Here is a 25,121-nt window from a genome sequence, read left to right on the forward strand (position 1 = left end):
CAATGGCTGGAAGTTGGAGCTGGAGCTGTCGGATGAGTCCCCATTCCCGGCCCTGGGCGTTCCCGATCCTGGCTCACCAGCTACGCCTACCTGAAGGAGCGCAGGCCAAGTTCATATTCATGCATCACGAGGTGGCCTGTGTGTATGACAGGTGAGAATCCCCTGCTGGGCCCTGCAGCACAGCATCCTCTTCCGAGCCCCCCGCCCTTCTCTCTGGAGAACAGCACCCCCTAGTGCTGCTCTAGGGCAATGGGACAGGACTGACCACAAGGGGAGAGCGCCCACCACAGAGCCCCTGCCCCAGGGAAGCCAGGGGAGGTCTCTGTATGGCTCCTAATTCCTATCTCTCTTTTCCCTCTGGGAAGGGTAAGGGACCCCAAAGCCCCCCGCTGAAACCCCACTTCTCCCAGGCTCTGCATCTCCTGCCACCCAGCTACCACCCATCCGCCTATCAGCTCTTCCTGGCCACGTAGGGCACCCGCTATGTAAGGTAGGCAGCCCTGGTGGGCAGGGGCTTTGGGGGAGAGGGGACAGTGCCGAGGGGCATGTATCCAGGCCTTGGGAGGGGGCGGAGCGGGGGCGGGAAGAGATTATATGAGGGCAGGTACTGGGGGAGTGGGGGACAGGAGGGGGTGGGGCTGCTGTCAGTTTATCCACTTGGCACAGGGGTGGCAGGCCTCCTCACCGAGTGCTTGGACCCCACACAGCCCAGGAAACATGACAGCCAGGGACTGCAGAGCTCTCTGCCAGCCCTGGGATCGGCAGGGTGGGCAGGGCAGTGGATTGGGCTTCCCCGGCCCCAGCAGCAGAAGCGAGAGGGGAAGAGGGGAGACTCTGTCCCCAGGAATGGTGCGGATCGGGGGTCTGCCCAGCCACTGGGAGGGCAGGGGGCTCATCCGGGGGTGTGGGAGAGGTGTGAGGTCAGGGTGTGCCTTTGCCCAGAATGGAAGAGGGAGGAGAGAGGGACCTCTGGAGAGGGGGTGCAGTTTGGGCGGGGCCTCAGGGAAGGGGGAGGAGCACCCCTGGGGAAAACTAGAAGCCAGCACCTATGACTGTATTTATATGGCATAAGGCAAACCCAGGGGACCAGAGTCCTCTTTAGGAGCTGGGATCACTCCAGCTTCTGGCACAGACAAGGTAAGTGCTGTTTAGTTATTGCAAAACTTTTGAAAATGTAGAAGAGAAATCCCAGGGCAAAATCTTGAGATCTTGTGGGGGAGAGTGGGGAGATCCTCCTCCAGGATCTGACCCCACTTCTCGAGCTGGTGCCCCGGTGCCCAGGCAGAGGGGCTGAGGAGGGTAAAGGAACTGCAGTGCTGACTCAGCTGCCCCACGGTGTCTCGCTGCGTGGAAGCCCCTCAGCCCCCCCGCTGACCCCTGATCCCCTCCTTGGCCCCCATTCTACCCCAAATGCCCCTCCCCCATTTCTTCTCCCACTCCTTCTTGCCCCCCAGCTCCCCTCACTCTGCCCAATGAAGAATTCCGTCCTGAAAGGGGGTTCCAAAGAGGATGGATCTAGACTGTTCTCAGTGGTACCAGATAACAGAACAAGAAGTAATGGTCTCAAGTTGCATGGGGGAGGTTTAGGTTGGATATTAGGAAAATCTTTTTCACTAGGAGGGTGGTGAAGCACTGGAATGGGTTACCTAGGGAGGTGGTGGAATCTCCTTCCTTAGAGGTTTTTAAGGTCAGGCTTGACAAAGCCCTGGCTGGGATGATTTAGTTGGAGTTGGTCCTGCTTTGAGTAGGGAGTTGGACTAGATGACCTCCTGAGGTCCCTTCCAACCCTGATATTCTATGATTCTATGACCACCAGATGCCAGCACATGCCTGGGGCAGGGAGAGGGTATGGACACTGTTACCACTCAAGAAAGAGATCTTGGAGTCATTGTGGAGAGTTCTCTGAAAACATCCACTCAATGTGCAGCGACAGTCAAAAAAGCGAACAGAATGCTGGGAATAATTAAGAAAGGGGTAGATAATAGGACAGAAAATATCAGCTTGCCTCTATATAAATCCAGGATATGCCCACATCTTGAATACTGCGTGCAGCTGTGGTCGCCCCATCTCAAAAAAAGATATATTAGAATTGGAAAAGGTTCAGAAAAGGGCAACAAAAATGATGAGGGGTCTGGAACGGCTTCCGTATGAGGAGAGATTAATAAGACTGGGACTTTTCAGCTTGGAAAAGAGACGGCTAAGGGGAGATATGATTGAGGTCTATAAAGTCATGACTGGTGTGGAGAAAGTAGATAAGGAAGTGTTGTTTACTACTTCTCATAACACAAGAACTAGGGGTCACCAAACGAAATTCAGACTCAGGGAGCCCACAAATCCTGGAACAAACACAGATAGGAGGCTCAGGTCACCCACAGATCTTGGCATGGCCACAGGGGGCAAGGGAGGGGCTCAGACCCACCCCGTGACTAAACCCTGCCACTTGCCCTGACCCGTTGTCTCCCTTCCCGGTGTCCCGCCCCTCCCCCCACCCTGTCCTGAGAGCAGAGGGGGACAGCAGGCAACACACATCCCCTGAGGTGACCCAGCACCCACACACTGGCTCCCCAGCAAGTTCTCGGCTTTCAGTAGAACCCAAGAGTCCTGGCTCCCATCCCCATGACTGAGATCTCGGGGGGGGCACCCTGAGATTGCTCAATCAGGGCAAACTACAAAGAATGGGGCAGACAATCCCCAAAACTGGTGGTTATTCTAATACTTAGATTCACCAAGCCAGCAACAAAACAGCTTCTGCAATAACTTACTGGTTACTCAGAAACCAAAACAGTTCCCTTAACAAAACAAGCCTTGGGCTCCAATCCAGACGGCCAAGGCAAATACGATAAGGATTACTGAAAATCTTGCTCATCATAAAAAATATTCCAACACTCCCAACGGATCGGACACATTCCCCACCAGGTCAGTGAATATTTCAGCTCTTACCCAAATGCACACTTACAGCCAACTCTTGTATTACTAAACTAAACATTATTACAAAACAAAAGAGAGGGCATTGGTTGAAAGATCATTCTCCATCCAGCTATGACTAGAGTTCTTAGGTCAGTCTCATAGTAAAGATGGTGAGGTTTAGAATTGCAAAGAGTCCTTTCCCGAATCTGTTCATCAGGTTATAGTCCCAAATAGACAGGCCAATGTCCAATATCAACATGATCCAGATTTTGGATTTTGCTGTAGGCAGGGGTCCCCCTTTCTGCCTGCCCCGCCTCCCGATTGACAAACCCAGAGAGCTCTGGAGAGCTCAACTCCCTGCACTCTGAACCAGCTGACATCTGCATCAGGGCAGCCCCTGGAAACGCTGCCGCTCCAGCCCAGCTGCCGTGATCCTACGCGGGAGCCCTGTGCTTTGCTGCAGACAGGTAACCCAGGGGCAGGGGAGCCTGGGGGGACGTGCTGGGGAGCAGGAGTCTGTGTAGGTGTGGGGACATCACCGTACCCCAATACCCAAGCCAGTGCTCCCCAGAGCTCTCTGAGTGGCTGTTTCCCCGCTGCCCTGCCCCAGAGCTGGCTGCATCTCAGTGCCAGGTGAAGAAGCCTGGCACATACAGCGATTTAGAAGGGAATTGAGGACCCTCATGTGGGTGTGCACTCTTCTCTCTCTCTCTTCCTGCTGGAGGGAATGGGGCTGTGAGTATTTCAGCAAGGTCACCCTACTGCCTGCAGCTCACATGGGGGATTCAGTTCCCAACACAATGAGGGGAGATTCATCTTGGGGGTGGGGTGGGAAGAGGAGTGTGCACATGTTCATATCTGCACAGCTATGTGATATGAGGAATGAGAACCATTCACCCATGTGTCTCATGTCCTCTACTACTCTCAACCAAACCAACTGCCCCCCTAGTGGATAGAATCAGAACTGCCAGGTTGTATGTGTCCTAGTCCCTGTACTGCTCACACCCAGCAGCAACTCTCCTTCAGAATCGGCGGGCAATGGGGTAGGCAGGCTATAGCATAGGTTGTTGGAGAGCTCTTCTCTCAGATCCAGGAAGCATCATAGCAGCTTGCAGGCTTCTGGGATGCTGCGAGGATGTGTTGTGCCTCTGGAACTGCCTGCCACTAGATTGTCATTAATGAAGCCTCTCTCTGTTTTTCTCCCTCTAGGGAGGCTCAGAGACCGAAATCCGCTCCCAGGTAGGGGGCACCATCGCACCAGCCATGGCGAGATCCGGTGTCTTCATCCCTCTGCTCCTCCTCTTCCTTCTCCCTCAAGTCTCCCCCAACTGCTACACCGGCACAGCTGAGGAGTGTGGTGAGACCACGACCTTCGTGCCCGCATACAGCTTGGTGGGGGAGGGCATCGACGTGACCACTCTGGAGTGGACAGGGGCTGATGTGGTGGACACCAGCCTGTGGCGCCGCCCAAATGGCGCCTGCACCCTGTGCGAGAACCGGCTGCAGGGGAGGCAGCACCAGAGGCTGCCGCTGGCCGTGATGGACTGGAGAGTCAACATCTCGTGCAACTGGGAGCTCAGCAGCTCAGTGGAAGAGTCAGCCGCGGCTGTGGGCCGGGCACTGGCGTTGGATGTGAACAATGACTGGATGTCAGAGCTGGAGCTGCAAGAGGAGCCCCATGGCCCGGCCTTGGCGGGGTCCAAATCCCGGCTCACCAGCTACGCTTACCAGAAGGAGCTGCAGGACAAGTACATGTTCATACGCCACGAGATGCCCTGTGTGTATTACAGGTGAGAATCCCAGGCTAGGCCCCCGCCCCGCCCCACCCCCTGCAGCACGTTGTTCCCTGCTGCCCCCACCACCCTGCTCTCTGCAGCCCAGCACCCCCTACTGCTGCAGTGGGGTAATGGAGTAGCACTGACTGCAAGAGGAGAGCGCCTCCTACTGCGCCCCCAGCTGCCAGGGAACCCACGGAGTGAGCACTGGGGAAGTGGGGCCAGTTTGCTCAGGGGGAAGGTGCCGGGGGTCTCTGGTTGGCGCCTAACTCCTCTCTCTTTCCCCTCTGGGCAGGTTGAGTCTCACTCAAGATCCCCCACTGATGTCCCAGTTCTCCCGGGCCCTGAGCAGCCTCCCACCCAGCTACGACTCAGCCACATACTGGCCCTTCCTGGCCACGTATGGTACCCACTACGTGAGTCAGGCGGACCTGGGGGGGCGCGTGCAGCAGCTGACGGCTGTTCAGACCTGCCGGGCAGCGCTGGACGGGCTGACAGCCACCGAAATCAAGGCGTGCCTGGGCTCACGGTTCTTGCAAGACCTGGGGCTGAGTCAGACCAGCAAGCAGGGCAGCGAGAACTCCCAGGCGCTGTACATGGAAAAGCGCATCAAGGTGACGGGTGGCAACAGCTACTCCAAGCGGCTCTTCTCCACCGAGCAAAACGCCAGCTCCTTCTCGACCTGGAAGGAGAGCCTCAAAGCCAGCCCCGACCTGGTCTCCTACTCTCTGACGCCCATCCACACCTTGGTGAGAGCGGGCAACCCCAGGCGGGAGGCGCTGAAGCAGGCAGTGAAGGAGTACGTGGCTGAGCGGGAGCACAAGAAGAGTTGCCCTCGTAGCTGCCCACAAGGGGGCCAGGCTGACCCCTGGGACTCCTGCAAATGCTTCTGCTTCGGCAACCCCCTCACCAACTCCATGTGCTGTTCACGTGAGCGGGGCATGGCCCGGCTGAAGGTCCATGTGCTGAAGGGCATAAACCTGAGGGGAGACACCGTGACCGACACCGACGCCTACGTCAAGTTCTTGTTCCAAGGCCGGCAGCTGCAGACGGGTCACATTGAGGAAGATAACAACCCCGTCTGGAACGAAGACCTGGACTTCGGGCCAGTGACACTGCCAGAGCGGCCCAAACTGGAAATGGAGGTGTGGGACAAGGACGTATTGAAGGACGACCGCCTGGGCACCTGCTACACCAACCTCGAGGTCGGCAAGGATGTCATACACGCCTGCAGACTTGAACACGGCCAGTTGCAGTTTTACTACACACTGGAGTGTGGGCCCAACCTGGGGGGCAAAAACTGCCATGAGTACGTGCCTGCGAGAGGCTCAGGGAATAGAACCCAGGAGTCCTGGCTCCCAGCCCCCCCTGCTCTAACCCACTAAACCCCACTCCCCTCCCAGAGCTGGGAATAGAACCCAGGAGTCCTGGCTCCCAGCCCCCACTGTGCTAACCCACTAGCCCCCACTCCCCTCCCAGAGCTGGGGATGGAACCCAGGAGTCCTGGCTCCCAACTCCCCTGCTCTAACCCACTCGCCCCCACTCCCTTACCCGAGCTGGGATTTGAAACCAAGGGTCCCAGCTCAAACCCTCTGCTGCCTTTGAAACCAGGCCCAAAACAAGCCCAACCCATCTCAGAGAGAGAGGGGTGTGTGTGTCTGTGGGGGGAGGGGAGATTATACAAATTCCATTATATTTTTTTAGTACTTCTAGTTTTGCTGCCTACAACATGAAGTTACACATTAAAAATAACCACCATGCGCGGACTTCCACTATTAAGAAAAGAGGTCATCCGAGCTCTCGCCACCCTCCGCGGTCTCCATTGCCTCGTGGGACATTCCCGTGTGGAACCATGAAAGCATCTTCCGGCGCGGGACAAGAAAATGGAGCATAGGATGCGTCGAGTGGGCGGGATTTTCGTAATTGAAGGGGAGCAGGGAGTGGAGGCTTCTCAAATTCTGGTGATGGGCATGAGTCACCAAAACCGCGCCTACCACCATTTTTATAGCATGACTTTGTTAGGGTGACCAGACGTCCTGATTTTATAGGGACAGGCCCAAGATTCGGGGCTTTGTCTTATAAAGGCGCCTAGTAACCCCCCCCCTCCATCCCAATTTTTCACACTTGCTATCGGGTCACCCTATGCTTTGTGCCGAAGTCCCCGGATACAAAAAAGCGGCTGCAAAGAAGCCACCTCCAAATAAAACAAGCCCCAAACCCCCCACCGGCCGCCGCTCTCGAAAAATTTAAGCAACTTTTTTTTTTTTTTTTTAAAGCAGCAGCAGCCCAATTCCACTTATTATAGGGCAGTGGTTCTCAAACTTTTGTACTGGTACCCTCTTTCACACAGCTAGCCTCTGAGTGCGACCCCCGCCCCTTACAAATTAAAAACACTTTTTTATATTGAAAGCTATTATAAATGCTGGTGGCAAAGCAGGGTTTGGGATGGAGGCTGACAGCTCGTGACCCCCCCCCCCCCATGTAATAACCTCCCAACCCCCTGAGGGGTCCCGACCCCCAGTTTGAGAACCCCTGTTATAGGTGGACTTGCCCACATCTGGCGCCCCCTGGTGCCTCCTCTTAGGAACGCCCTCCCCTGCCCTCTTGGGGCCCCGCTCACTGCTGCTCTGACGCCGCCCTGGTGGCTGGGAATCTCCCGACCAGGCTTAGCCCTTGTAAATGTAAGCGGGGGAATGGTCCCGCTATTGTGGGGAACTTTCCTGGCTTCTGCACTACCCCGGTGAAGTGGGCTAGCGAAAGGATCCGAGTCCTCGCTCCCACTTCCTTTACCCAGAGGCCTTCCTGCCCTCGAGGACTCCCCTTCCACTCTCCTGTGTGGCAGAGTCCTCGTAACCCTGACAAGGCTGGGCCCAGGATTCCTGGGGGGCTCGACCCCCAACCCTGCTGTGGTCACCTAGGACAGGGGCTAGGGTGTCCCCACTCCGGGGTACTCTCTCTGCACGGGGCACCTCCCTGACCCACTGATCATTCCATACAATTTAAAGCAAATACAAGTTGTTTAATTAACAATTAATTTTAAAAAAGAATAAGGAAAAATGGGAAAGGTTAAAGGAAACACATCACCCTGCTCTGTGGCCGGGAACATCACAACCAGTGTCTCTGGAACGTCAGGGCAGGTCACAGTCTGTTCCTTGTAGGTCCCAGGCTCCTTCTCAGGCCCTGGCTGTGCTGCAGAGACGCTGTGGGTTGGACACTTGCTCTGGCGGTGGCCACACGCTCTCAGTCTCTAGGGGGCAGGACCCTTCTTCCCAGCGTCGCCCCCACCCTGTCGGGGTTACGATCCCCCTCCAAGTCTGGCCTGCAGAGCCTCTTGGCTGGGGACGTCTCCCTGTGCTGGGCCCACTGCCAGGGTCCCCCTCACTCTCCCCAGCTGCTCACTGCACCCAGCTCCGGACGGCTCCAGCCCCGGCTCCAGCTCCAGCTCCTGCTCCAGCTCCAGCTCCAGCCCCAGCTCCAGCTCCACTCGGCCTCAGCACGGCTGCTGCTGCTGCTCTGCCTCCAGCTCCCTGGGCTGCTTGTCTGGCCCCTCTGGCTCTGGTTGCTACAGCTCTCCTCCCAGGGCAGGTCTGCTCTCTCTGGGCTGTGCTCTGGCTTTGGGGCTGCAGCTCTGCTCCCAGCTCAGCTCGGGCCCCTGCTCTCTCCTTAGCTCGGCCCCACTCAGTCTGACCCAGGCAATTCCAACTCACACGGAGGACGGGACCCCCCTGGCCTCCTGACTCTCTGACTAGCCTGCCCGCCCTGTCAATCAGGCTGACCTGGAGCATTGGCCTCTCCCCATTGCCCCTGGGGACTGTCAGTCTCAGGCTCCTGGTTTCCCATCCACCCTTCCCCTTTTAGTGCTGGGAGCTAGCCAACCAAAACACCCCCCCTGAATGTTAGTAAGGGGGCAAGAGTCCCCTTACATAAAGCATTAAACTAGGGGTCGCACCCTTCGGTGCTGCTGGGATTTGAGCTCATTGCACCAGCACCAGTGCCCTCTGTGCCCCCTCCCTGCAACCCCTCCCAGCTCCCCCACATGCCAGGGGCTCTGTGTGCCCCCCATCCCCCTCCATTCCAGGGGCTCTGTGGGCTCCCCATTCTCCCTCCCCCCATGCCAGGGGCTCTGTGTGCCCCCCATTCCCCCCCCCCCCCCCCGCCATGCCAAGGGCTCTGATTTGGGATTTAGCCGGAGCCAGCAGAGGTGGCAACATCACCTGGGTCCCTCCGTCTGGCCTGATCCCAGCTCAGCTCCTAGGCCCAGGACACTGAAGGCCCAATGACGTCATGGTGGAGCCCAGGAGATGGTGCCAATGGCTCCCATCTGTCCACCCGGCTCCCTTCATCCCCCTCCCGGAATAGCCCCTCCCCTCCTGCTTTTGTCCACCAATCAGGATCATTTCCGACCCACCAATTTTGGTCCATTCGTTCCCATTCTCCTTGGGGATGTTGGATCTCTGAGCCAGGCAGCGCTGCCAGGGCCACAAGGAGGAGACTACGGACGGCTCACTCAGCCATGGCCATCCGTACCGAAGCTAGGCAAAAAATGAAGGATCTGGATACGTGCCAAGATTCAGTGGGTGAAAAGGTTAATATCTGGCAGAGCGATTTACGGCTAAACCTTGCCACGGCTGCAGCTGTTGGAGGAGCAATGGGGGTGTCTGCTGGCCCCAGCACCTGGCCCACTTGGGATCTTCTAGGGATGCCCACCAGTAAGATAATGTTTGATCCCCACGGTTGGTTTTTGGGGGTGCTTGTCAGGTGACAGAGCCTGTGGAGCTTGCCTGAGCTCTGAGCTCCCTGCTTCTAACTGGGCTTCTGTCTCCATGAGGGAAGGATCATGGCAGAGCTGGGTTCATAAATCCTTATGGGACCTTGCTGGGCCTACGGGGAGAAGACAGGGCCCTACAGGCCACAGCCAGGTGGAAATGCAGGGAAGGGGCCTTTTCACTGCCGATCCCAGTTTTTCCTGCTATCTAACCTAAATCTCCCTGGCTGCAGATGAAGCCCATTACTTCTGGGCATACCGTCGGTGGACACGGAGAACAACTGATCCTCGTCCTCTTCATAACAGCCCTGAACAACTTTGAAGACTGTTCACAGGTCCTCCCCTGCCCTTCTTTTCTCAGGGCTAAACAGGGCCAGATTCTTTTTTTTTTTTTAAATCTTTCCTCCTAGATCAAGTTTTCTAAATCCTTTGTTCATTTTTGTTGCTCTCCTCTGGATTCGCTCCCATTTGCCCCCATTTTTCCTACCGTGCGGCACACAGAACTGGACACAGTCCTCCAGCTGAGGCCTCCCCAGTGCCGACTAGAGGGGGACAATCACCTCCCGTGTCTTACATCCAAGACTCCTGTTAATACACCCCAGTGATATTAGCCTTGTTCGCAAGTGCATCACACTCAACTCTCATTCATTTGTGATCCACTATCACCCCCAGATCCTTCTATACCAGGGGTTCTCAAACTGGGGGTCGGGACCCCTCAGGGGGTCGTGAGGTTATTACATGGGGGGGTCGCGAGTTGTCAGCCTCCATCCCAAATCCCGGTTTGCCTCCAGCATTTATAATGGTGTTAAATTTTAAAAAGTTTGCATATATTTATAAGGGGAGTCGCACACAAAGGCTTGCTGTGTGAAAGGGGTCACCAGTCCAAAAGTTTGAGAACCGCTGTTCTCTACACTCAGTCCTCCTCCATCTGAATGATGGGAGCGATAAGAAAAACTGGGGGTTTTTTCAGTTGGCTAGCTGGGCCGAAAACTCGGGGGGGGGGGAGGGAAATCATGTGGGTCAAATGAAACGCTTTGATTTTAGGGGGGGGTAAAAAAAAAAAAGGAGATTGTGATTGGAATTGAAATTTCAAAACATTGCAATTTTCTTGACCATGGGGGGTGGGGAGAGAGACAAACAATTTGCTGAAATTGACACAAATTCACAAAATTTCTCCATCAACTTGAATCTGCAATTTTTGGTGAACATGTTTGCCTGGTTCTAGCCGGGATTCCAAGGCCCCCAGCCCACTCAGGTTCTCTCCCCGGCTCTGGGAAGGGAGCGGGATCAGGAGGGTTAGAAGTAGGGGGGCTGGAAACCAGGATTCCTGGGTTCTATCCCCAGCTCCGGGAGGGGATCATCCCAGACTTCGTAGACCAGTGTTTCTCAAATGCATCCACCACGTTTTTTTTCCTGCAGCCATGACAGACACCTGGGCAGATATGGGGGAGGGGGCAAAGCAGCACCCCCTCCCTGCAGCGCCCAAGGGCTGTGGGGGCAGGGCTCAGCACTTCCTGTCTGGCTTCAGCCCCCCTCTCCTGCTTCAGCCAGTCTCTCCGCTGGCAGGCATTAATCCCCCCACCCCCTCCAGCTGCGCGGTTCCAGGGGTGGTCTTAACCCTCCTCCTTCAGCCTTGGGGCTCTGGCAGTGGGCTCCTGCCTCCCCCCGCCAGCTATTGGGCTCTGGGCTTCGCCCCCTTCCCCCGGATCCAGTCGTAGGGCTCCAGCTCTGGGTTTCAGCAGGGCCAATCTTATTGGGCGCCATGGTCAAAGGGCACAGAAGGGAGCTCACGGCAATCGGGGGGAAGCATCAGGCCCGGGGGGATCCGTCAGGGCAGGAGGGAGGCAGCAAGGGCCAAGGGCACCAAAATACAGCTGTACATTAATTTCATTATTGAGTCTGCAAAAAAGACCCTACATAAATAAATGACAATGGTTCAGACGTGTATCTGTGCACATTTGTTTGTTTTCCCTACAGTTAATTAAGAATTATACAAAAAAAGGGTCAGAGCGGCCACCAGCAAAAGTTGGTGTCAGCACTCTGAGGCCATCAAAAAAGTGTGTTGTGAGAACCACTTCCTAGACTTCTGAGCAAGCCTACTGCACATACAGAAGGAACTGTTGTGAAAGGAGCCGCTCAGGTGGACTGGAGATACATGGAGAAACATTGCCCCCTACTGGTGGACACTGTACTACAGCAGGCACTTTAAGAACATAAGAACGGCCCTACTGGGTCAGACCAAAGGTCCATCTAGCCCAGTATCCTGTCTACTGACAGTGGCCAGTGCCAGGTGCCCCAGAGGGAATGAACAGAACAGGGAATCATCAAGTGATCCATCCCATGTGGCTCATTCCCAGCTTCTGGCAAACAGAGGCTAGGGACACCATTCCTGCCCAACCTGGCTAATAGCCATTGATGGACCTATCCTCCATGAACTTATCTACTTCTTTTTTGAACCGTTATGGTCTTGGCCTTTACAACATCCTCTGGCAAGGAGTTCCACAGGTTGACTGTGCGTTGTGTGAAGAAATACAGTACTTCCTTTTCTTTTAAACCGGCTGCCTATTAATTTCATTTGGTGACCCCTAGTTTTTGTAATATGAGTAAACACTTTCTTATGTACTTTCTGTACACCAGTCATGATTTTATAGACCTCAATCATATCTCCCCTTAGCCATCTCTTTTCCAAGCTGAAAAGTCCCAGTCTTATTAATCTCTCCTCATACAGAAGCCGTTCTATACCCCTCATCATTTTTGTTGCCCTTTTCTGAACCTTTTCCAATATATCTGCTTTGAGACAGGGTGACCACATCTGCACACAGTATTCAAGATGTGGATGTACCATGGATTTATATAGAGGCAAGATGATATTTTCTGTCCTTTATCTGTCCCTTTCTTAATTATTCCCAGCATTCTGTTTGCTTTTTTCACTGCCGTTGCACATTGAGTGGATGTTTCAGGTTACATCAGTGAGCAATGACCCCGGAGTACTCACCAAGCACTGAGATGCTTCCACCTCTGAGGAGGGGCAGCTGGGGAACAGGTGCGGGGTGACGTTGCACCAGGAGGGCTCGCCCGGCGCTGAGATGCAGCCGCTTCTGGGGCAGGGCAGCTGGGGAACAATCTTTGCACACAGAGGCACATACACCGATCGCACGAGAATCAAACCTTTTGCAAGACACGGGACATTTTAAAAAGTGCTTTGTTTATCCTTTTTATTACAAAATACAAGTCAGGCCACGTTACATTCAATCGCCAAGGCAACCGGGAAATGTCACTCCACATTGCAGCTTAGAGGTTAAGAATTAAAACAAAGAGCTGGGGCAAGAACCCAGGCGTCCTGATCCTCTGCCTGGTTAATGGGGACAGCTAAAATCTGGCTCATGCTTCTGTCAGTCAGACCCAGCTTGTCTTGGCGGAGGGGCAAGGAGGTCAGAAACCCTTCTCTGGCTTGCCGTGGGGGGTTAGGTCAGTTGACACCGCCCCATCCGCACGGATCAGAGGGTGGGGTATGAGGAGGTGGGGTGGGCCAAGGGGCAGCCAAGGCCTGGGGGTGAGGCCCCCACTTGGTACAACGCAAGCAGTGTGAAAGGCCGTGCTAAGGCTGGGGGCTGATGGGGAGGGTGATGGAGGAGAGGCGCCAAGGACAGCAGTGGAGCAGGGGCTGATGGGAGTGGGGGGAAAGCAGGCGCAGGGGGGTGCAGAGCAAAGGTGCCAGCAGTGGGCCATGTGGAATGGCGCCCCTCCTGCCAGTCGGCTGGGGGATGGAGAGGGTCAATTGACGGGGGGACATGGGGTTTGAATGGGATCATGATTAAATACTGAGCCCCGGGGGGTTAAGGCACAAGAGACATGGGGAGGTCGGCCTCCCCTCGGAGCTGGGGAGAGAACCCAGGAGTCCTGGCTCGCTGGGGGGACAGGAGGCCTACCCCAGAAAAGCCACCGTGCTGCATTGGCACTTACCTCACTGGCAGTGTGAACAGAGACCGACCCCACCCTGCCCCCTAGAGGGAACCTCCTGTTAAGGCAGTGATGGGGCACTGTGAGCGGGGGAGATCGGAGGGCACCCCTCCCCCCCGGCAAACAGCGACCCGTGGGCCTGGGATGCCCCAATACCCTCACTGGGGCATGGAGTCCCCCACCCTGAGGAGGGGAGTTGGGGAGAGCAGCAGGTACACAGGAAGTGGCACCATGAGACAGGAAGTGGGCACAGCTGGCAAGGGGGGCGGGGCACGGACCATACCACAGAGAGCAGGCCCGCCCGAGAAAGGACGTTGATGCCAGAGGGGAGGGGCCGGGGCACAAAAAGGAAGTTGGCATTACCATAACAGGAAATAGAGACTGAGAGCAAGAGGCGGGGCCCACAGGAAGCTGATTTTCCCAAAACAGGAAGTAGATACTGGCAGGAGGGGTGATGAGACAGGAAGTGGGCTTGGCCAGGTAGAGGTGGGGTTAGAAGAAGTTGACTTGCTCAGTGCATGAAGTTAATGCTAGTGTGAGGGGCTTTGCCACGCAAAGTGGCACTGCCCAAAACAGGAAGAGGCTCAAAGGGGAGGGACAGAGCCACAGGAAGTGACATGGAGGATGAACCGTCAGATCAAAATGCCACAAATTCACAGACCTCAGAAAATCAGAGGCTCTTCAGGGCGGATCTCACCCCAACCCCGAAGGCAAGAGATGCGAGGAGTCCATAGAAACCGTTCTGGACGGGAGGGGGCTGGCTTGTGCTTAAAAAGCAGGATTTAAACCCGGCGTTCGCTCCGGCCGTCAGTGCATAAACCTCCCAGCAGGGGGCAGTGGTTCTGCTGGAAGACGGGGCCGTGCTCACGAATCCTGAAAGGCCGAGAATATAGCTGGGGTTACAAACTCAATATAGGCTCACCCAGCCCCAGCATCCCCCACATCTACACCAGTGGTGCGTGCTGAGGGGTGACTACGGCCCACGGTACTTACCAGAAAGCCCCAGCCCCACAGCAGGGGGAGAGGGGGTGGAAACCGGACGCAGGTCTAGCCGGTGGCGATGGCCACTCCGATGATAATCACAATGATGACGACGGCGACCGAAAGGCAGATGATGATCATGAACTTCTTCTGCCGAGCCCCGCACAGAAGGGGAAAGCGTTAGTGGGCTTCCCACCTTCCACAGTTTAACCCACTAGACCCCACTCCCCTCTCAGAGCCAGCAAAAGAACCCAGGAGTCCTGGCTCCCAGTCAACAGTGAGGTGTACAGAAAGTGGGATGTGGGTCCTTTCTCCTGGAGGGGCGCTGGTTCTGATCCGGCTGCTAAGCCAGGGGTCGGGGGGTAAGACTGGTTTGCTCAGTGGGGCGGGAAGGGAACATCAGGGGACCCACCTTGCGGGCTTTCTTCTGGTTCTCCCTGGCCGAGCTGAGATGGAGGTGTCCCTTCTTGACGTAATCCTCCGAGTCCAGGATGTTCTTCTCAATCCGGTCGATCATCTCCCCCTACAGCCCAGGGGAGAAGGAGGTAGTTGTGATACCCTCCGCTGGTCCAGGATTCGGGGAACAGGGAACAAGGGTGAGAGACGGGGGAGCGTGAGGCGGTCGAGCTGAAACGAAGGGGAGATGGACAGGGCTATGGGAGGAATGGGGCAGCACCTACAGGAAGCGGCCCTTCCCCACACAGGAAGTGACCATTGGCAGTGCGGGGCAGGGCACACAGGAAGCGGCCCTGCCTAAAACAGGAAGTGGATATTGGCTAGAGCGGGCAAGTGGAAGTGGTGGCTGGCAGGAGAGGTGGGCCCACGGGAAGGAGCCAGCTGCCCAGAAGAGGTAAAGCTGTGCCCCCGGGAGGGGGGAGGGTTCTGGGCCCCCCCATACCTGCAGCTCCACCTCGGTGGCGAGGTAGGTGAACATATCGTGCAGCTCCTGGATGCTGCGCTCCAGCTTGAGGATCTCGTCATGCCGGGTCTCGATCTCGTTCAGCGCCTGCTTGGTCACACGCGTGTCCTTCATGATCTGCCGGGGGTGGGGGGGGGGGGTCAATACCCCAGCCTGGCCTGGACAGACCCCCCCCTCCCCCCCAATCGTTCCCACACACACATGCACACCCATCCCTGGCACTCACGTTAGAGACAAACACTTCCGTCTGGCCGCTCTCCAGCATCTGCTCCAGCTCTTCGTCTGACACCACGCCGCCGCCGGCTGCCGAAAGAGTAAGGGGCTGGGTCGGCTCCCTTCCTTACTCACTAGACCCCACTCCCCTCTCACAGCAACGGATAGAACCCAGGAGTCCTGGCTCCCAGCCTGCCACATCCATTCTAACCCACTAGACTCCACTGCCCTACCAGAGCCAGGGCTAGAACCCAGGAGTCCTGACCTGGGTCTAGTGATGCAACCCGACCCCTAAGCCCAATGTCTCTATATTTGATCAAAATCGGGGGCCAGTACTGTAGTGCTCTTGCCCCATTGACAGAATGGATAAAGACACCGACGGCTTGTGATCTTGTTAAGCTGCCTTTGGAAGCTCAGATCCTTGGGAGTTAAGCCCCGACAAATTACACGTGGAAAGGTGAGCGTATCTGGCGATCTTAGGGCAAACGGAGCTGAAAAATCAGCCTGGACAGTTCAGAGATTTCCCCCAAACACACCCAGCCAAAATAGGCACCATCCTCAGGTCTCAGCACGTTGAATTCACACACGGCAGCGCCTGACGAACATGGCCCCACCCCGAGCAGGGCGTAGTGCAGGGTCGTCGGGTTTTGAAAAGGACGCTTGCTGTCTGAGAAGATACGCGCCGAGCAAGGTCCTGGCTGGGTCAATGCTTGGATGGGAGATCTCTGTCAACAGACCCCACTCCCCTCCCAAGGAGAACCCAGGAGTCCTGGCTCCCAGCCCCCCCTGCTCTAACCCACTAGACCCCACTCCCCTCCCAGAGCTGGAGAGAGAACCCAGGAATCCTGGCTACCAGCTGCCCCTGCTTTAACCCACTTGACCCCACTCCCCTCCCAGGGCCAGAGATAGAACCCAGGAGTCTCGACTCCCAGCCTCCCTCCCCCCTCTCTCACCCACCAGACCCCACTGCCCTCTAGAATCTGGGGTTAGAACCCAGGAATCCTGGCTCCCAGCCCCCCTGCTCTAACCCACTTGACCCCACACCCTTCCCAGATTTGGGGAGAGAACCCAGGAATCCTGGCTCCCAGCCCCCCTGCTCCAACCCTGGCCTCCCCAAGGTCATAGGAACAGGTTTATCACCCACCGATTGCCCTGCATGGATTTGACCCATGAATTCCAGCCCCCCTGGCTGTTATCCTTGCTGCAGACCTAAAGGAGGTGCTCCATTAGCTGGCAGCAGCAGTAGGCAATTAACCCATATCGATGAGCCACTAAAGGGGCACGTTCACTCTACAGGTTACATCCCTGGCCCCTCCCTAGGGATTGGGGGCAGGACTGTCTGGCCAACGCAGAATTCCAGTCGGGGATCTGCTCGGTCAGAGGGGCAGGACCCCTTGACCAATCCAGAACCCCAGCCAAGGATAAGGACCATCAAAGGGGCAGGACCCCTTGACCAATCCAGAGTCCAGGCTGATGTTCTGGACTCGCCGTGAGGCAGGATCTATGGCTCTAGACCGTCCTAGGGGCAGGATCCGGGGGGGACGGAGGGAAAACCCCCAGGCTAGGCCCAGAGGCCGGCACTCACTGATCTGCAGCTGTCGGTGGATTCGCTCCACGTTGCGGTCCCGGTACTGCGACTGGATGGTGTTGCACTTGTTGATCAGCTCCAGGAACTGCTGGGACAGGATGCCGTGCTGGGAACGGGGAGGAGGGGGTTAATCGCGGCTCCTGGGCCCAGACACACACACACCCCCTTCACACACCCCTCACCTGGGTTCTCTTCATCCGGGTGTTGATGGCGTTTCTGTTCTCGTCCTCCTCGCCCTTCTTGGGCTCGATGGCTGGGGAGAGACTGGAGTTGATGGAGAGAACCCAGGAATCCGGGTTTCCAGCCCTGCCCCCACCCCACCCCACCCCACCTCCACTCCCCTCCCAGAGCTGGGGACAGAACCCAGGAGTCTGGGCTCCCAGCCCCCCAATCTCACTCACTTTTCAGGCGGCTCCGAATGTCTTTGGCCAGGTCCTTGATCTCCTCACGCAGTCTCTGCAGATCTCGCTTCATGCCTGGGGCAGATTTGGGGGGGGGGGGGGGGGGGGGAGAAGATATGTCAGATGTCAGCCGAGCCCCCCACCCGCCCAGGGACAATCCCAACCCCATCCCCAGATCTTTAAGGAGTCCCTAAGCCAAGCCTAGACCCATCCACTCCTGAGGGGAAGTTCAAGAGCCCCCTCCCCAAGAATGATCTAGGCAAAGCCCTCCACTCCCCAATGCTACCCAAAGAGCCCCCCTTCGCCTACCCCACCTATTCCCTCCCCCCGACCACCCCACATATTCCACCCACCAAACTGCTCCCCGCACACCACCCCCCTTTTGCCAACCATACCTTTTCCAGACCTTCCCCATACATCGCCTCATGTCCCTATGCCCACAGACCGCCCCATAAGCCTGGTCACATGCCCCTCCACATCTCCCCTTGTGTTCCCCTCTCACAAACTTCCCCAAACCCCCTTTCCCATCCTCCCCAACCCACCCTCCCAGTTCCCCTCTTCCCCCTCCACTCAACCAGACCCCCACAATACCCCACCTCACCTCCAGCTTCCTAACCCTGCCCCACACTTCCTCCTGAAAGCCCTCCCTTCCCAACACTGCCCCATACTCTTCCCTGGGACCCCCCCCTGCCCCAACCCAGACCACCCCCACTCTGCAGGGGACCCACAAACCATGCCCCTCTCCCCCAACCCAACCCTGCCACAGGGACCCAGAACTTGGCACAGGCCATGCATGATGTCATGTTACAAGCCACATGGGGGCTGGAAGGATTCCTGCACCCCAGCCATGCACCCCTCCCCCCCAAGCTTACTGTCCTCCGGCAGCGGGGTGGCCAGAATCGTGGTCTGATGCTTTTCCAGATCCTTCACCTTCCCCTCCAGGGTCTTCAGCGCCTCACGGATCCCCCGGGCCTGCAGGAGCGGAAAATAGACAGAGATGAGACCACCCTGCAGCCCAGAGCAGCCACTCCCGTGCCCTGGTGATGGATCAGAGCCAGCGCCCCCTAGAGGGGAAAGGCCCCATGTCCCATTCCCCGCCCCCCAAGCCCAGAGCAGCCAGTCCCCAGCCCTGGGGCTGGATCAGAGCCAGCGCCCCCTAGAGGGGAAAGGCCCCGTGTCCCATTCCCCACCCCTCTGGGCCAGCCACTCCCCCACTCTGGGACTGTACTGAAGTTGGTGCCCTCTGGAGCGCAGAGGCTGTGTTACCGTCTGGAAGAACTCGTCCACCGGCTCCCCTTCATCCTTGAACTTGGCCGATCCTGGCTTCACGACCAGGACCATCCGCTCGGCCTCCTCATTGTCTGAGCTCCCATCATCCTGTGGGGAGGGGGACGTCAGGCACCGTACACAGACCCCCACTCTGCAGCCAGCTCCATCCTTCACACCTCACCCATCCCCCTCTGCTCCCCCTCCCCGCTCAGGCTGCTTCCCCCTCCCCCTCTTCCTGCCCCAGCCCCTATCAACACCCCACCCCAACCCCTGCCCTTCCACGCACACACCCCCAACCCAATCAGGGTGGATAAAAATTAATGATTTTTTTTTTATTTAAATTGAATTTTTTTGATAAAATACTTCTTGAGGAAAAAAACCTATCTAAAGATAGTTTTAATTAAGATATATCTTTGAGCTATAATGTCTCCTCATGGAATAGGGATTATAAATTCTAATTCTATAGTAGGATACAATATATTCATGTCATGTTTAAGAAAAGTTTTGTAAATGAGTTCCAATAGTTCATGGATTAGGGATCCAATCTTATGGGGTTTCATGGGCTTCTGTAGAGATTATTTGGGTTAATCTTTCTATCTACCCAATGGGACCCAGTGCTCAGTCTAGAAGATACCAGCAGAGATGCTTAGTTTTGCAGTTCTCAAACTGTGGATTTGTGTCTCCAGAGGTAACATGCTTGTTAACAACAAAAATTATTTTAAATAAATAAATAATATATAGAGGCGAGACATAACAGACCTCAACCCTATTGCCCCTCTGCAAATGTGTGTACACAGAGTCAATCCCTTATCTCTCTCTAAAAGTGCAAAGTTTTAAAAAGTTCACTGAATAGAAGATTGTTGAGGGTGGAATAGATCTGGACAAGGAGAAGAAGTCTGGAGATAAATGTGAGAAGGGAGGGACAGGCAGTAGAAACAAAAGTGAAACTGTTTGAGCAGCATATTCCAGAAGTCTTGAGGTCTTTCTGAGTGTAGCTTTCATTGATTTGAGACCTACCATACCATTCTTTCCCTAGAAGGGAAAACCTATAATGGCAACAGGCCGTGAGAGACACCCAGTTTGGGTCTCATCTATCTCTGAGTTGTGAAGAATATGTATTGAGGTTATAACAACCAACAAGAATGCACTTGTATGTAGAAATCCATGATTAAATCGAGTCTTCCTGACTAGTGATTTAAATCAAATCCACCTTGACCCAATGCCCAACACTTTCCACCCTCCCCCACTATACGTGCGCCACCCCAATCATAGAAGATCAGGGTTGGAAGGGACCTCAGGAGGTTCTAGTCCAACCCCCTGCTCAAAGCAGGACCAATCCCCAGACAGATTTTTGCCCCAGATCCCTAAATGGCCCCCTCAAGGATTGAACTCACAACCCTAGCAGGGACAAAGCAGAGACTTGAACCTGGGTTTCCCACATCCCAGGTACATACCCTAATCACTGGGCTACTCCCAGCCACCCACTCTGCCCCTCTTCCACTGGACGCGCCTCAGCCCCGATCTCCCTGCCCAATATCTGTGCCCTCTCCCCAACCTTCTCTTTGCTCCCCCTATTCCCTCTCCCCCACACCAACCCTCATGCCATCAATTCACTGGCTCCAGGTCCATGTCCTGGCCCCATCCCCACTCCCTCTAACCCCAGCTACGCTAAAACCATTAACGCAGCAGCAGGGGAGCTCAGCAGGGGGCGCTCTCCCCTTGCAATCAGTGTAGGCTCCCTGGCTCTGCCGCAGATGCTCTGTGCGATTGGACACGGGACTGCGTCTTTGGGCCTCAGTTTCCCCATGTGTAAAATGGGGAGAATGATCCTGCCTTTGTCTGTTCGGACCGTGAGCTTTTCAGGGTGGGGACCTCTTCCACCGACTCCATGGAGAGACATTAACCCTTCGCTTGCTTTTCAGGGTGGGGACTACCTCTTCCCGTGTCTATGCAGCGCCTGGCACGACGGAGGCTCAGATTTCGGTTGGAACAGAGGGGGTCTGTGCAGCGCCCAGCGCCACGGGGCATCTCCAGGGTTTTGTGGGGCCTGGGGAGGGAGCTCCCCCTGGACACCGACTCCATGGAGAGACATTAACCCTTCACTTGCTGCACGGGGGGGGGGGGTCACATCTCTCCCAAAGACAGGCAACCCAGAAGGCCAGATACCAGAGTGAGGGGCACGGACAGAGGGAGACGGGGCTGGGGAAAGAGTGGAGGAGGGAGGGACCTCCCTGGGGACAACAGCCCAGCGGGGAGGGAACTAGAGGGGGGAACAGCCTGGGGTGAGGGGACGGGAATTCCCAGGGGGGAGAAGAGCCTGGGGGTGAATGGGGGAGTGGGGGGGAAATGGGGGGCAGGGACTCCCAGGGGGAACAGCCTGGGGTACGGGGAAGCAGAGGGAGGAGGGAACCACAGGGGGGGGAGGAACAGCCTGGGGGAGGGGAACTCCCTGTGGGGGAAGAGCCCGGGGGGTGAATGGGCGGAGCAGAGGGAGGAGGGAACCAGAGGGGGGAAGAGCCCAGGGGTGAATGGGCGGAGCAGTGGGGGGGGGCGGGGGGATGGAGGGAGGGACTCCCAGGGGGAACAGCCTGGGGGAGGGGGGAGCAGAGGGTGGAGGAAACCAGAGGGGGGAACAGCCTGGGGGGAGGAGCTGGGGAGGGGAACTCCCTGGGGGGGGAAGAGCCCGGGGGAGTGGGAGGAGCAGAGGGGGCTCCCTGGCGGAGGAACAGCCCAGGAGGGAGGGGAGCGGGGGGAGGGGATTCCCTGTAGGGAACAGCCCGGGGGCTCTCACCTCTCTGAGTTCCTGCGTTCGATCCCTCATGGTCATTCCCAGCCCCAGCCGCAGCCCCCCCCTTCAGCCCGCCCCAGATGGAACTCTCCCGCGCTGCTCTGCGCATGCGTTTGGCACCTCCCAGCGAGCCGCGCCGGAAGTAACTCCGCCCCGAGAGGAAGTTGCCCTGTTGCGTGTCTGGCACCAGCACTGCAGGGGCGGCGGGAGGACCGGAAGTCGATGACCCCAAGGAGGGAAGCGCCGCGACCGGAAGTTAGATCGCCCCGACAGGATATCGCCCCATGCCCCGGAGTCTCCGCCCCGGAAGTTGCTCTGCCCTGACCGGAAGTTTCCCTCCGGGCTCGGATACACGTCGCCGTGCCCTTAGCTCTTCTGGCGCGGGTGCCCGCCCGAGGGACACCATAAAGATCCAGGGGCGGACAGACAGTCCCTTCGCCCAGATCTCTGTTTTCCCAGCTCTGCGCGCCCAGCCAGGCGCTGATATGGCCCCAAAAACTAGAGCGTGCAACCCCACCCCTTAGTGACCCGCACAGCCCCAGAGAGACCAACCATAGAGTTGACCAAGTCAAGAGAGACCAGAGCGTCACCCTGTCAACTCCAGGGCAGCGGGCTGGCTGGCTGGCTGAGGGGGTGGGGAGAATGGGATATGGGGCCTTTCCCCTGGAAGGGGCCCATACACTGAAAGTGGACCAATACAGAGACAATTAGCCTGACCCCCGACCAAGGAGGACACACAAATTTGTGAAGTGGCCTAGTGGGGAGAGCACTAGACTTGGGCCTGGTCTACACTAACCCCCAAATTCGAACTAAGGTACGCAACTTCAGCTACGTGAATAACGTAGCTGAAGTCGACATACCTTAGTTCGAACTTACCGCGGTTCAGACGCGGTCCACACGCGGCAGGCAGGCTCCCCGTCGACTCCACGGTACTCCTCTCGCCGAGCTGGAGTACCGCAGTCGACGGCGAGCGCTTCCGGGATCGATTTATCGCGTCCAGACCAGACGCGATAAATCGAACCCGGAACTTCGATTGCCAGCCGTCGAACTACCGCGGTAGTGTAGACCTGGCCTTGGACTCAGGAAACCTGGGTTCTTTTCCCAGCTCTACCACTGGCCTTCTGCGTTACCTTGGGCAAGTCACTTCCTCTCCCCGTGCCTCAGTTTCCCCTTCTGTAAAGTGGGGATAATGACACTGATCTAGAGTGAGACAAGGTGGTGCTGGTCTGGGAAAACCCCCCATCAATATTGCACATACCCAATGAGTTGATGCACATTATTAGGTGTATTATGGTAGTACTTAGTAGAGTGATTTGCCAAGGGTCACACAGGGAGTCAGTGGCAGAGCTAGGGATAAAACCGAGGAGTCCTGACTCAAAATCCCGTGCATTAATTACAGGATCTATGATGCCTTCCTTACGGCAGCTGGCTGGAGGATCGTCCTGGATCCATGCCAAGTGCCAAATCCACAAGCCCAACTTCCCCTTTGACGTTGGCAGGCAAATCCCAGGGTATTGCTTTCGGTAGCAGGGCATTGGCTGCTGCTCTTCTCCTCTCTGTGACTGAACGCCCATGCTGCTTGCTTGGCACTTTCCCTGCCTGTCTCTCTCCACAATGAGTCAGGGCTAGAAATTATCCTGGCGGGAACCAGAATGAATTAATTCATCCCGTCAAGGCCAAACAGCAAAGCCAAGGGGACAGAGCAAGGCACAGTCCTCAGTCCCAACCTGCAGCCCCTGCTATCCCAGCCCTGGGGTCCTCCTGCCCCACACTCAGCTGGTGCCCTTCCATCCTGCCATGCAACCCCCTGCTATCCCAGCCCTGGGTTCCTTCACCTCAGCACTGCTGGTGCCCCTAAATCCTGAATCACAGACCACTGCTTTCCCAGCCCCAGGGTCTTACACACACACAGCTCTGTCAGTGCCCCTCAGCCCCAAACCACAGGCCTCAACTAAACCTGGCTGCAAACCCACCATGGTTATTTCTGACTCCCCCCAAAATCATTGGTTTAACCCCACTTCCTAAGGATGAATGCCAAGTGAGTCAGCCCTAATTTGGCTCCTCCCCTTCTGAGCCCCGGCCCCCTCCCATGCTGACTCACCCCTTGAATGCATGGCCATAAACTAGCTGCCTTGATTACCTGACACAGTCCAGCATGACTCACATGCCATAGCTACTGCTTCCGGTAAAAAAGGGCTGTTGAGAAAAATCACCAGATAAAGTCATCCATTTATCATTCTTATCTATTAAGTGTACTAAGGTAGCCCTGCTGACCTTGCCGGAGATCAGGGTCCCTGTGGTGCCAGGTGCTGCACAGACACCTGGCACCACAGTGCCAGACGGAAAGAGTGAACTCTACCGCAAGAGGCCATGTCTACACTAGAACTTAGGTCGGCCAAACTCTTCTCGCTCAGGGGTGTGAAAAAAACACCCCACTGAGTAATATATTTTGCTGGCATAAGCACTTGTGTACAAAACGGTAGGTCGGTGGGACATGCTCTCCCGCCAGCATAGCCACCGCCCCTCATTGAGTTGGTTTTATTATGTCGATAGGAGAGCTCTCTCCAGTCGGCAAAAAGCGGCTACACACGAGACATCTTACGGCAGCGCAGATGTATCAGAACAGCTATATTGCTGTAAGCGCCTAAGTATGGACATGGCGTAGTATATTATGACAAACACCATGTATATCTTTCCACAATGGCACTGATCCATCCTTCCAAGTCCTAGTCATCCACCCATCTGTCAGACCATCATTCTGTCTATCCATCCGACTTGACAAGCTATAGACATATATCTACCCATCATCCCGACTATAGCCATCAGTCCTTCCATCCATCCCAGGTATAGCCATCCCTCCTTCCACTGATCCCATCTATATCCATTCCTCCTTCCACCTAACCCAGCTATACTCATCCCTCCTTCCACCCACCCCAGCTATACCCATCCCTCCTTCCACCCATCCTGGCTATACCCATCCCTCCTTCCACCCATCCTGGCTATACCCATCTATGCTTGTATCCATCCCGGCTATAACCATCCCTCCTTCAACCCATCCCAGCTATAACCATCCCTCCTTCCACCGATCCCACCTATACTGATCCCTCCTTCATCCATCCGAGCTATACCCATCCCTCATTCCATCCATCCGAGCTATACCCATCCCTCCTTCCACACATCCCAGCTATACCCATCCCTCCTTCCACCCATCCCGGCTACACCCTTCCCTCCTTCCACCCATTCCGGCTATACCTATCTGTCCTTTCATCCATCCCGGCTATAGCCATCCTTCCTTCAATGCAAGGTCTAGACACCGAGCCATCTAATCTCTGTCCCTCCTTCCCTCCATCCACCAAAACTCTACCTTTTTCTTCTTTATCCATCCATCTATCCTCTTCCTTTCCTTCCTTCCTCCCTCCCTCCTTCCATTCATCCATGCTGTACCCTTCCTTCCATGCATCCAAGCCCTTCGTATAGCTCTTTCTCTTTCACCTCCAGCTCTCTGAAAATCAGTGCCATGGTGCTGACTGCTATCAATACTTACTTATTAATAGC

The 25,121-nt window shown here is 56.2% G+C and overlaps 1 protein-coding gene, 1 non-coding gene and 2 pseudogenes across 3 annotated transcripts; 3 read left to right on the forward strand and 1 right to left on the reverse strand.

Annotated features, from left to right (window-relative positions):
* Window positions 1–25,121, forward strand: part of LOC135877976 (RING finger protein 112-like) — a 1,138,053-nt pseudogene that overhangs the window by 361,489 nt on the left and 751,443 nt on the right.
* Window positions 1,063–6,067, forward strand: LOC135877120 (perforin-1-like; annotated as a pseudogene).
* Window positions 13,751–21,647, reverse strand: STX4 (syntaxin 4). Of its 2 annotated transcripts, XM_065403026.1 has the most exons (11): window positions 21,570–21,647; window positions 18,776–18,886; window positions 18,382–18,481; window positions 17,510–17,584; window positions 17,291–17,361; window positions 17,106–17,214; window positions 15,534–15,610; window positions 15,287–15,424; window positions 14,801–14,911; window positions 14,401–14,538; window positions 13,751–14,280 (listed from the first exon to the last, which is right to left on the reverse strand). In XM_065403026.1, exons 1-10 carry the CDS (start codon window positions 21,603–21,605, stop codon window positions 14,455–14,457), a joined length of 912 nt encoding a protein of 303 aa, XP_065259098.1. In that variant the 5' UTR covers window positions 21,606–21,647; the 3' UTR covers window positions 13,751–14,280; window positions 14,401–14,454. The 2 variants fall into 2 exon arrangements, with proteins under 2 accessions (XP_065259098.1, XP_065259099.1); XM_065403027.1 differs by lacking the exons at window positions 13,751–14,280; window positions 14,401–14,538 and having other exon boundaries at window positions 14,820–14,952.
* LOC135878802 (U6 spliceosomal RNA) lies at window positions 22,219–22,325 on the forward strand. The gene has a single exon (XR_010561409.1). It is a non-coding gene; the product is annotated as a U6 spliceosomal RNA (small nuclear RNA).

Source organism: Emys orbicularis, chromosome 4, assembly GCF_028017835.1.
Source record: "Emys orbicularis isolate rEmyOrb1 chromosome 4, rEmyOrb1.hap1, whole genome shotgun sequence".
Lineage (NCBI taxonomy): Eukaryota > Metazoa > Chordata > Testudines > Emydidae > Emys > Emys orbicularis.

Excerpts from the sequence above, each read along its gene's own strand:
- STX4 (XM_065403026.1), bottom strand. The coding sequence starts at position 21,605 with ATGACCATGAGGGATCGAACGCAGGAACTCAGAGAG. Across the intron at positions 15,611-17,105 it reads CCACCGACAGCTGCAGATCA|CCGGCGGCGGCGTGGTGTCA; the intron begins GTGAGTGCCGGC and ends CTCTTTCGGCAG. Across the intron at positions 15,425-15,533 it reads CGGAAGTGTTTGTCTCTAAC|ATCATGAAGGACACGCGTGT; the intron begins GTGAGTGCCAGG and ends CACCCCCGGCAG.